Here is a 12,220-nt window from a genome sequence, read left to right as displayed (position 1 = left end):
CACTATTATGATTATACCATTCATCTAGTACAATTAGTCTATGCAGGTGTGGGTAATAAATGGCCCATTGGTTACAATTGAATTAATGATTTATTATCGCACATCGTTAAAAGAGGTGTTAATCGGTTATTCGACCGAACGATTCGAGTCGGTCTGTGCGTACCAATACGTACTCACCGTAGCTCGTTCAAAATCGGCAAGAGTTTCAGACCTGAAAAAGCAAAATCGTTCGATTGGTCATGGATGCTCGAGGCTTCTCGATCGGGGCTTAGCTTTGACTCACCGATGAACTCGTTGCGAATTCGAACGCGATCCTTCAGTACCGGAGTGGAGATGACCAAACAGTTGATGAACGCCAATAGCGCAGTCTGGTAATCTTCAGCCGTTGCTTTCTGCAGCTCGTCGACGACCACTCGCAATCTGTATCGCTCGCCCTTACGTTCCTATCGAAAACATTAGCCGTATATATAGTAATACAAACACTCGAGCATTTTATAGATGATAAATATTTTTTGTTGGAAGAGTAAACAATTTTTATTGATATAATAAATAATTGGTTACAATAAAGAAATCATTCTTGATTCATTATATCAATTATTTTATTTTGTTCTTGTAATTAAAAATATTTAATAGCTCAAATATTTTGTTGAGCCTATGTACTCATATATAGGGTATTCTACTGGAGGTGCAAAATATGATGGAAATGAGAACTAGTTTATTTTGGTATAAAAGTAAAAAATATTTTGTTCGTATGATTTTTTCCAGCTTCTACTTATTTACTTTGTGAAAGATTCTAAGAAAAAATTTATATGTTATAGTTTCGAATATAAGTGAGTTTACGTTCGTACTTCGTTGCACCTACAGTGGTATACTCTATATATATATATATACACACTGTATATATCCATGGAATTTAACGCGAGACTGGTCAACCTTGCCATTTTTGTCGGCGGTTTTCAATTTTATTAGTTCCTTTGTCGGATCTAAGGTCGAAGCGATAAAGTGGCAGGATCTATGGATGATTAGTGTGGCATTTTTTCTCAACTCACCTGGTAAATATGAAGAGTGTCGATAGCCCGCTGCCTCCCATCTTGACTGTAAACGCAGAGGGCCGACAGCAATTCAACGACTTGCTTTTTCACGGACGGACAGGCCGTGTCCAGAGCTAAAAATCCATTTTAAAGCCGATTCGAGTTTACTCAAAATGTGTCTCGATCGTTAAATTAATTATCGAGCTTACCCGAGGCGAGTTTCACGCAATAGTCAGGATTGTCGACGATGTAGTCGAGTCCAACGTGCGAATCCATGATGACTGCATTTGTCGCAACTCTTCCCTTCGTCTGTGAAAAAAATCGAACACCAAAAAAAAGAATTATGAGTAATTAAAAGGAATTTATGGTTTTGAAAGTGAATCTTGTAATAATTTGAGGGAGAGTAAGGTAGTAATTTTGTTCAAACTAAATAGGAAAGTTGTATATTGAATCAGGATCAGCCATAAGTAGCACTAAACGAATAAGGAAAAACCTTGTACCTTGGAACTCTTTTGTTAATTATATTTAACTCAAAATAATCTTGCAATTAAAAAAAATTAGACAGTGAAATTTAAGAGGTAGGTAGTCCAAAGTGATTACACAAAAGAATTTTAATAAATTATTTTTAGTAAGTTACAGCAATTTAAACAAAAAATGCTCAAGGTACAAAATTCTCCTTTTTATAGTTTGGGTCTGCATTGAGCGTCCTTAAATATTCAGGTTGAGGAATATTCTTCTCTTTGTACATAATGGGACCAAAAATAAATAATTGAAAATTATAAATGATCAGAGCGAATTCATCGTGTCGAAGATAAATCTTGCAAGAGTTGGAGAGAGTAATAGAAGTAGTAGTAGTAGTGCAAGCTAAACAAGGAAGCTGTACGTGGGATTAGTCATAAGTAACGCTAAATACATTTAGTCTAGGTCAGCGTTGAACGCCTTTAACCCTTTCATGTACAGCGCTACATATATGATACAGTGACTTATTTTACTATTTTCAATACTTCTAATCATCTTGGGCGATTTCTATATATGTGTATAAATTGCTTTTTAAGTTTTACAAAAAATTATCTTAATTGTCAATACATTTTATTAAATAAATGAAATGGAAATATTATTTTTTTTAAAGAAATAACTCAGCTTTTTTTAACAAACCTAGTTAAAGATATACTTTTTTTTATGTATTCTCCACGTAGTGTTACGCGTGCGCGATATATGTATGCATATTATCAGAATATTCATCACATTATAAAGTTTCTAGTAAAAAACTTTAAATATCATAAAATTGAATTATTACATTGGTTATCATAGGTAAAATAGTAAGGAATTTCCAAATTAAAGGAGTCTAGTTTATCCATTTTCTTTCTGAAAAAATCTCATCTGTATTAAATTCTATTGAAATCTATTCACTAGATTTAATCCACCTCTAAAAAGGTGAAGCATGACAAAAAATAATTCAAGTTGACGTCTATCTCTTTTCTTCCTTTATGACTGGACCGGAAAGAAAGAAGCAAAAAATGTAAACATCATAAGAAATTTATTATGACAAAGTTATATTTTGCAAAAAATAGAAAGAGTACGATAGTATAATAATAATCGTAGTAGAGTACACTAAACAGGGAAGCTATACGTTGGATTAGTCATATGTATCGCTAAATGCGTATAGTCTGGGTCAGCGTTGAACGCCCTTAAAAGTCCAAGTTGAGGAATCGCAGCCGAGGTGAACCAGCGGCCCCCGGATTTCATAAGGGGGGGGGGGGATAAGTGCTACGGAGTAACGAAATTCTGTTGGAGGACGCTGGCCGTACGATATCTCGCACATTAGGCGCTTTCCCTCTTGAGATCTCTAAACGCGAATGAGTGCGCGAGCGCGCGTGCCACCGACCCACTTGCAGGGACTCCTGCGGAATGTCTCGGTCGTGCTGGATTGGAAGGAGCGCAGGAAAGAAAAACCGTAGGATTACGTCACGTGACGTCACGGAAAACAGCGAGGCACGTCGTATGTACGTACCTCTAGTCACGTTTAAAAATAGACGACTGGGATCTGTAAGGATTCGCGTGCGGAGTCAGCAGAGCAGCGGCGGCGTCGCACCGGCCGGCCGCCGGCTGCCGGCTCCCGCTACCTCGCTCTCTGCGCATGCGCGTGTGCTTGTGATTCATCACTCCGCTCACCTAACCAAACCGTAATTGAGCGATTTAGTCGGTGCGCGCGCGGGCGCGCGCGTCCTTTCCTTCCATTTTCCTTCACCCTTTTTATTTATCGTTGCGCCAGAATGACTAGCCGAATCAAGAAATTATCCAGCCAAAGGTATTTGATATTATGTGCCATCGGAGACTCCAAAAATGGCCCTGGTTTCGCGACTGATCGCGTACTTGGCGTGTTTACACAAAATCCATGAGACCAGCGATTATTACACAGGATGACGAACGGATAATTGCGTTGAGCGATTTATTCGTGTCGTTTCGTTCTTTCAAGCCTTGATTTCCGTTGGGACTGAATAACCAGCTGGGCCAAGCAATGATTCGGTTAAAGACTGTATTACACACTTGTATACCAAAGAGCACCAAAAATAGTCTAGGTTATGTGACCTATGGTACTTTACGTATTTCCATCAAATTCAATAAGACTCTGGCGCATGTTATACATAACAAAGAAAGTATACTCAAAAATATTATTGGAACCAGTAAACATTTTTATCACAAGAATAACCAATTTTATCGATATAATAAATAATTCTATATAATAATGAAGTTATCCATTATTTTAGTAAAAGTATTTGGTGACTCAACAATTTTTTTTTGACTCTATAATTACATTAGACAATTTATTCGTTTGATTTGATTCTCTCAGGCCTCGATTCTCATTGCGCCAGAGCAGCCAGCTGGGCCAAGCAATGATCCAGCTAAAAGCTATTGCACACTTGTACCAAAGAGTACCAAAAAAGGTCCTGGCTTTGTGTCTGATCGTACTTTGCGTATTTCCACGAAATCCCGCAACTCTTGCGTGCATTATACAGGATGACGAACGTATAATTGCATGGCACTGGGCGATTTAGCCGGTACTCGACGGAGCGTCGATCGGTAACGATTGCTAATCGTAGGTGCAAGAGAGCCGAGAATCGCACGTGTGCGAGAGCGTGTACACACGTGCGGAGTTAAAGTTGGATACCATATCGGGCACCTTGTTGACCTCGCCTGCCTCTCATGCACACGGCTACCAAAGCGTGGGCACACACCGTACCCCTCCCACGTGCGCGTCCCGCTGTGCGTGTGTGTGTGTGTGCGTGACAAAAGACGTTTTCGGCAATCGCCAATGTCGACTCGCACCGCGCACGGCGTCCCCCATTCGTCTTGGACCCACCAACAAACAAATTCTCTCCTCGCGCATCTCCAAAACACATCTTCTCCGCAAAAAATACCATATATCGACTGGCCATTTTTTTTTCAACGCATCCATGACTTTGACAGGAGAAAAAAATTGTATGGAGGTTCTTCTGGTGAACGGATTTTTTCCATTCGCAAATATTTTAACGTGGACCTGCGCCCTTGGCGAGATAAAATTTTTGCTAAAATTGTCGAAGTAGATTTGTTCTATTCGCTAATATTTTTCAACGCATCCACGATAGTGGTAGAGCACAAAAATCGCCTTAAGACTCGGTGAAAGGATTTTTAGAGCTTGATTCTTTGTTACAACAAGACACTAAAATCGATATGGTTCCATCCTTTGACACAAAATTTAATCTACATATTTCACGCTTCTACCCTAATTTTAATTTACAATTTCATTATTTCATTCTTGTACATTACATTCTATTAAATTTACAAAATTCTTATAATTCTTACTAACGCACTTTAACCTATATACATTATCTTACACGTGCAGCTATTTAACATAACCTAAAACTAGCCTCCAAAGACTCTCCTATTTTTCTCTGTTCTCCGCTTAATTAGCCACGTATCACCATTTGCAATAGTTATCTCGCTGTCCGAGAAACGTACAAAAAAGAGAGGCCAGTGTTAACTCGAATTTCTGCGAAGCATGAGAAGAAAAATGATCGTACGCACGTACTACTACTATTGTTGTATAGAGTCTGGAAGCGATAATGAAAACACATCACGTTCGGTGTCTACGTGAAAGTGAGGGAGGCCGGAGGTGGAGGTGGGGGCGTCGGAGGGGGGAGATTCGTCCTTGGCGAAGGCGAAAACAAACGGGCGATCCTTACATTAGACACGGGCCATTGAGAGGGTTTTGGCGAAATTGACAGGAAAGGCGAAGAGTTGGAAGATAATTGCGAGTAATTGCAGCGAGGCAGAAAGCGTTTTATGGACTTTGGACGAAGCTAGTGTTTTATCCTTGCTGCACCTGCGCCATACCGACCAACCACTTTAATGGCCATCGCAAATAGCCCGGTCGCGATGTTTTGATTCACGCTCCGGTGTCAGCAGAAATACGGCGCCACGGTTACCTTCGGGCAACGTGGTCAGGGCCCCGCGACGGAATGGGATAGCGATCAGGAACGTCATCGTCCCCCCTTCACTTTTACTTCTATCTATCAAACAAACTCTCGTCTTCGCCTTCGTCTTCGGCCGACGCCTCACGCCCACTCTCGCTGCAGAAACACGCACTTTTTACATCTTTTTCTTTTCTCCTATTAAGTACAACGTTGAAATATATTTTTAGAATTTTCTGCCTCGCTCGATCTTCGCAACGGTATTGAGGTACTGGCTGCCCAACTTTTCCGCTTCACAATTAATAATATCCTTAAAGGCTAATCGAGTTTGCGGATCGGGTTAAGCGAGCAGGTCAGGGGATCGTCACCCCTTCACTTTTACTTCCATTTATGACACGATTTCTTAGTGGCTAGCGCAAGCGCGCGTCCCTGTACCAGAGATACACGTTGTGTTACAATAGTTTACATGGGATGGCAGAAAAAAAGCGCGTTGGATGACAAACATTTTGAACAATAGTTTTTCAGAAATTACTGTACAATGAATAATCGAAGGAACGACATATCGACGACACACATAAATTACCTTGAGTAATTATCGCTATTCCTACATGCAAAGTAGAAAACCATTTCTAATACGCCTACTTAATTGAGACCCGTCAGGCTTTGCCAATCCTTTCGCCAGTATTAAGAACAATATCGATGCTGCTTTTTGTTACACGTTTCCGATGCTTCATTGTCGGTTAACAGTGTAGTATATATATATATATATATATATATATATATATATATATATATATATGGTACATGAAGAAAAATTAACACACGCGATCGCACGGTGACAATTAATGGTGTATATACACGGGAATGGTACCACGGTCCCAGGACTCTCCCTCCTCTCCCCCTTCACTTTTACTTTAATCCGTAGCATGGCTTTGTTTCACAATTACTGTACCATTACGCTAAGCACGCTATAATGAAGCCCGTTGAATCTCTACCGTTTCTTACATACATGTAATAGCAAGGTATATCTAGGTATGTTGTATTCGTTGATTTTCTTCACCCCCCCCCCCCCCGCTTCCGCATGAATCATGAAAATATGATCAGCCACGACCACGTAGACGCGGAGAACACCGGTACACGCTTCGATCTTATCTACGACTAAATTCAAATTAAGGAAAATCATTTCCAATACGCCCACGTCTCTCCCAAGCTTTGACTATTCCAGTCATGAGTGAGATCTCACCGCTAGGCCCTGTTTGTCCGGAGCAGGTATCGCAGAGATTTATATCTCAATTTGAAAGCGATCATTCGGCCATCGCTGAATAAAAAACCGTCCAATCAAGATTTCAGACAATGAGGCCAATCGGACTCGACGATAATGTAAATTGTGAAAACAAGCGGCATTATTTAGCAAGGTAGCTTTGCATCGCATTTATATCGACAATAAGCCGTAGGTTGACAACTATAAAATTGTTGCGCCACTGTACAGTTAAGCCTGTACAATCGACTCGATGCGAAACACGCCATACAGGGCTAATGAAGAAAGTACATCGTGAAGAATCTCGACGCCAGAGACGTTTTACATAAACCTCGCAATTTCGTTTTTCACACAAGTTCTACGCTGAATACTCTTATTCGCTGTTTCCTTAATTTTCTTATCAACCGTGCTAAATCGCAGATTTTACTAGAGCGCAAAGGCTGACGGGAGGACAGTTATCAGTTCGGTGGGTTTTAACAGAGCAAAAAGGACGAAGGATTTTTCTTGGTGGAGAAAATATGCTCACCTTCGTCGGCGTATCATTTGGCAAAGAATCGGTGCTAGCCGAGTGGTCACGCAATTTCACTTTAGTGTATTCTAATGACAGCGCTAGTCGAAAGAATACGCGAAGCGAACGAGGAAGAAACAGCAGCAGCACGCGCGCACACAATTTTTCGCCGAGCAGCGGTTCGCGGAAACTGCGTTTCAGGAGCGCGCGATACACGATCGGAGGATCGGAGAACAGTCGAGTAGAGGCAGTGGCGCATGCGCGGGCCCCTCTCCGCAGTCAGCAGTTGGTTTTTGCGGGGGTCCTCTCGCCTTCACCATATCTTCGTGGACCCCGCTCCGCTATCCCCTTCTCGCACTCTCTCTCTAGCTCTCTGTTCTTCCTGACTCCGTTTCTCTTTCACTCTCGTCCCATTAGTAGACGTCCCCTTCTCCTCTTCCCTGCATACTCTGCGCTGCTCCGCACCTTCTACACTTTATGCACGCTTACGTATGTTAGTCGGAAGCAGAAGCCTGGCTTCGCAACATACACTTGAACCACGCTATCTCTCTCTCCTCTTACAGACGCACTGGCCTCTGGAGTTCTCAGGATGTCTAGTAGCTTCTCTAGGAGAACGAAAAGAGATGTTGGAGGATACAAAAAAAAGTCGCAGTGTGATGGTTTCTATATAAATAAAATTGTATCGTCATGATCCTGGGAATATACAATATTTACTGACCTCTTTCGCCACGTGAAAATCAATTAAATTATTTAGATATTAAGACAATTATCCGCTTGTTACATTTATTTCTTTGTCGGAATCTATTCATTAAAAGCGTTGATGAAAGTTTGCTGGCTGTGTCGGCTGGGCAGTTGAGTACACCATGCCAGGTGGTTGCTGATGGGTCATAGCGTGACTCTGGTGCTGGTGAAATTCGGCGGTTCCGTGAGGTCCGTTCAATCTGACCCGTTTAGCATTTTGACCATGATTGTGATCTCCATTTCCTTGCTGCTGCTGATTTTGTTGCTGTAATATTGTTATTTTTGTAAAGTAACTAGTTATTCCAGTATGCATAATCAAATGACACTCACAGTCTGTTGTTGATTTTGCCTTGCTTTATTCTCAGTCTTTTCTTCGGTGTCATCGTCGGTAAGAAACTCTCTCTTAGGGTAAGGAATGGGACATCCAGCAAATATACTGAGAAAAGAAACAATTCTCTCAATACTTTGTTTTAATTAAGAGATAGAATAATTAAGAATGAATAAATTATTATAAAGCTATTATACTCCTGAGTTGGCAGTGGATCTTCTTGGAAGTAAGCGTCTTGCATAGAGTGTTCCGACGTAATACGTTTATTCGGATCCATCATCAATAATTTTTGTAATAAATTAAATGCTTTGCTGTCTGGCTTAATTTTATGTCGATCCATATATTTTGTAAGTGAACAATTCGCATAGCTAAAAATTAATGTTACAAATAATTTTATTATAAACTAAATGAACAGGTTGTTTCAGCTAAAGTGTTAGAAAGATATTACAGTAAAATGACTAACATTATCGAAAAATATTTCAGACAAAATTTGTTTGACCTCGAGATGAGCATAATACAGTATCATTGAAATGTTATATAAAGGTCACTATAGTTTATTTATTTTTATACACTGTGTTTTATTATATATTTTTGTAGTTGACTTTAAGAGCTTTCAAAAAACTTCTTTCCATTTTTTCATTTCATTCAGCCTTTTACGAGATATTTCGATTTGAATTTGCATACAGTTGTAGGTTTGGTTGAAGTAGAATGTATGACCGTTAGTATACGTTTATGCTGGAGCTACGAGCAGCGGCAAGAGTGTCGATGAGGACGAATCGAAAAACAATCTAATGTATTCTATATGGAAGTTTTCTCCTCGCCGCTGTTATCGGTGCCCAAAGCTCCAACATAAACATACCCTTAAGCTTACGCGCGCATAGTCGCTTATCAGTTTGTAATTTCAAATTAAAATATCTAGTAACTGACTGAATGAAATGAAAAGACGATTTTTGAAAGCGCTCAGGGTTAGCTACAGGAATATGCAATAAAAAAATGAGGTGTTCTGTTTGAAAAACTCAAAATGACCTTTGTATGAGTTTAAATAAACTTTTAATGTCAAAGCAAATAATACTATCTTAGGACTTTCTTGAAAACAAACATATTTTATCTGAAACGTTTTTTGATAGTATTATTAGATTTAGTATAATATCTTCCTAATACTTAAACTGAAATACTCAGTATATTCTAAATTTAATATGCAAAATAGACAAGCTTACTTCGATCTTTTAAAATCTTTAAGAAGCGTAGGATGCTCTGGCATTTTTTTAATATCCTCCCAGTCTTTCTCCAATGGAAATCCCATTACATTAAATATCCTATCTAATTGATCATGGTGATATGGATTACTAGTTTTAATGTCTTCCTGTCTACAATGAAATATTGGTTCGGATGTCAAAAGTTCTGCAAAGATACAGCCAATTGCCCAAATGTCTGAAATGTAAAAAATTGAATGTTACTTTATGCCCATATCAAATGGAATAAAATAATTTTATCCTTACCAATGGCTTTAGTATAATGCCTGGCACCTAATAATAATTCTGGAGCCCTGTACCAAAATGTTACTACTACAGGATCCAAGTCTGCTAATGGCTTTAATGGGGCATTAAACAATCTAGCAAAACCCATATCTGCTATTTTGACACGTCCTCTCTCATTGCCTTCCCCCATTACTAGTATATTTGCAGGTTTCTATAAATTTAATATAGCGCAATTAAACTTTTTCCCTATTCTGCACATTTATATTCTAAATATTTTCATGGAGCTACCAGATCCCTATGAAGAACCCAATTGGAATGTAAATAATGGATGCCATCTAAAATTTGATATAATAATGATTTTACCATTCCTTTTGGTACCATAACTGGTTTTTTATTAGCTTTAGCAGCTCTATGAAATTTAATGATGTGCTGAAAATACACACAGATGAGTCTTGATAAGTTATTTTGTGGATTTCAGCTGGCCAAAAAGAACAGAAAAGATTATAGATCCATACCCATAAATCGTGTTCTGCAAAGTCAAACAGTAGCCAAACCTTACGATCATTGTGTGATAGAAAAACACGTATAAGTGTAATTACATTAACATGTTTTAGCTCCCTGAGCAACTAAAAGAAATTTTTAATAGTAAATAATCAAGATTCTAAGAAATTGCTGCATTATTATTTGTTTAATACTCACTGCAATTTCTCTACATGCTGACATTGAAAGTCCTGTTCCTTCAATCTGTTTTAGGCCAAAATCTTTTGTATCAGGCCGAGATTTTAATTCACTGTCTGGTACACTAGTTCAAAACGAAATAATTAATTGTTAACACAATATAATAATATAAAACTTTCTGAGAGACAATTCTACGAGTTTACGTCTATAAAAATGAAAATGTTAGGATGAACTCAGGTTTTCCAAAATAAATTGTGATAAATATTATTAAAATAATATATTATTTTTATAAACAATTGTTGGGGGTAGGTTATATGAAACTAACCCTTCCTTTCTTCGGGCTTTGTAGACGTGTCCATATGTACCTCTTCCAACTTTACATCCCTCAAATTCAAAAAGATCCTCGACCTTTGTACGGTCTTTCTGAGTTTTCATCTTAAATTCGTAATCCATCATGTTTAAAAGGATATCACAACAAATATCAACTAAGGAGAATCATCTTTATTTCGTGTATTCCGATTTCCGATTATTCCATTCATTTCATTCAGCCAAAGGTTTCATTTCAAACGTTTCAACATTCACAGGTTGGCACTTTCAGCGTTGCCAAGTGTAGTGTAATTACACTACGTAGTGTCCATATCCTATAGCGTAGTGTCCGAAAGGACACTACGCTATAGGATGTGTAGCCTTTGGGATACTACGCTATAAGATATGTAGCATTTGAGATACTACGCTATAGGATGTGCAGTATTTCGGATACTACGCTATAAGATGTGTAGTACACTCTGGGAAATTGAATCGTTCCGAAACGTCAACAGAAATTAAATAGGCCTAAGTTAGCTGATGGACAAGATTTTTCGACGTCGCGCGGCTTACCTGCTATTGCACCGAGACCCAAGCAATAAATTAGGGGTAATAAACCGACCGAAAATGACGAATCCTTATATACCTGTATTCAAATTGGCAATCAAAAATTCTAATTTTAATATTATTAATTAAAAATTTTTTAAATTGTTATCAATGCATTGCTTTTATTTTTAAGATGAGAATAAGCCCAAACACGAGACTAATCGGACGATTATTTCTGTATTAGATGTATCCTGTAGTTCTTATTTTATTAAATTCTAATGAAACTTTTTTTTGAGCAATTTAGATAGGAATTTAAAGTATTTACACATCTTTTAATTGTATATTTACATGAAAGAAATATTTATTTATCTTTTAATAATATTTTTATTATATTATATAACAGTTAAATGGTATTCTAAGTAAGGTAAGCTGCTCTATTTGTGTTTACATCTCAAGAATATCAACAACAATCATACTAGCAGCTGATCAAAATTTGTTTACGTTTCAAGCGTTGGAAAGTAGCCGAAAGCAGTTATTAACCCGGCAATGGGCGCGCGGGGTGTTCAGAACACCCCAAGAATAGAAATCTATTGGTAACGTAGCGAAAAATTTGTGCAGTCACTTAAAAATATTAGCGTTTAATTAATACAAATAATGTAAAGAAATGCAATTGCTATTGTATACCAAAGGGAACTTCGCATAGATGATATTTATTGAAAAATAAATCTGTATTTGTAAATATTTTACGTCTAATAACGAAAAACAAATGGGGTGTCCGTGGCACCCCACGCGCCTATCTACGTAAAAAAAAAGCACGCGCCTATTGGCGGGTTAATAAAGAAGGTGATGTTTTTCGCTTATCGCTTTGAAACATATTAAGCTGGGAAATTTGATAAAG

The 12,220-nt window shown here is 38.3% G+C and overlaps 2 protein-coding genes across 3 annotated transcripts; both read right to left on the bottom strand.

Annotated features, from left to right (window-relative positions):
- Positions 1–79: 79 nt before the first annotated feature.
- LOC136785456 (inverted formin-2-like) lies at positions 80–7,571 on the bottom strand. Its single transcript, XM_066746503.1, has 5 exons — positions 7,267–7,571; positions 1,241–1,340; positions 1,050–1,165; positions 284–443; positions 80–211 (listed from the first exon to the last, which is right to left on the bottom strand). The coding sequence occupies exons 2-5, from the start codon at positions 1,305–1,307 to the stop codon at positions 174–176; spliced, it is 381 nt and encodes a 126-aa protein (XP_066602600.1). The 5' UTR covers positions 1,308–1,340; positions 7,267–7,571; the 3' UTR covers positions 80–173.
- A 102-nt stretch (positions 7,572–7,673) lies between these two features.
- LOC136785453 (cyclin-dependent kinase 8-like) lies at positions 7,674–10,992 on the bottom strand. 2 transcript variants are annotated; one of them, XR_010824657.1, is made up of 10 exons: positions 10,799–10,992; positions 10,495–10,597; positions 10,311–10,421; positions 10,084–10,224; positions 9,817–10,006; positions 9,535–9,748; positions 8,515–8,685; positions 8,320–8,425; positions 7,967–8,254; positions 7,674–7,853 (listed from the first exon to the last, which is right to left on the bottom strand). XR_010824657.1 is itself a non-coding variant. In XM_066746499.1 (9 exons), the coding sequence occupies exons 1-9, from the start codon at positions 10,927–10,929 to the stop codon at positions 8,057–8,059; spliced, it is 1,365 nt and encodes a 454-aa protein (XP_066602596.1). In that variant the 5' UTR covers positions 10,930–10,992; the 3' UTR covers positions 7,888–8,056. The 2 variants fall into 2 exon arrangements, 1 of the variants encoding a protein (XP_066602596.1); XM_066746499.1 differs by lacking the exon at positions 7,674–7,853 and having other exon boundaries at positions 7,888–8,254.
- Between the last annotated feature and the right edge of the window lie 1,228 nt (positions 10,993–12,220).

The sequence above is a fragment of the Prorops nasuta genome, unplaced genomic scaffold (assembly GCF_024137725.1).
Source record: "Prorops nasuta isolate Cenicafe-Biocafe unplaced genomic scaffold, Cenicafe_Pnas_1.2 PNAS00364, whole genome shotgun sequence".
In the NCBI taxonomy this organism is placed as follows: domain Eukaryota; kingdom Metazoa; phylum Arthropoda; class Insecta; order Hymenoptera; family Bethylidae; genus Prorops; species Prorops nasuta.
The sequence above is the reverse complement of the archived record's forward strand: the minus strand, read 5'-3'. Positions and strand labels throughout refer to the sequence as shown.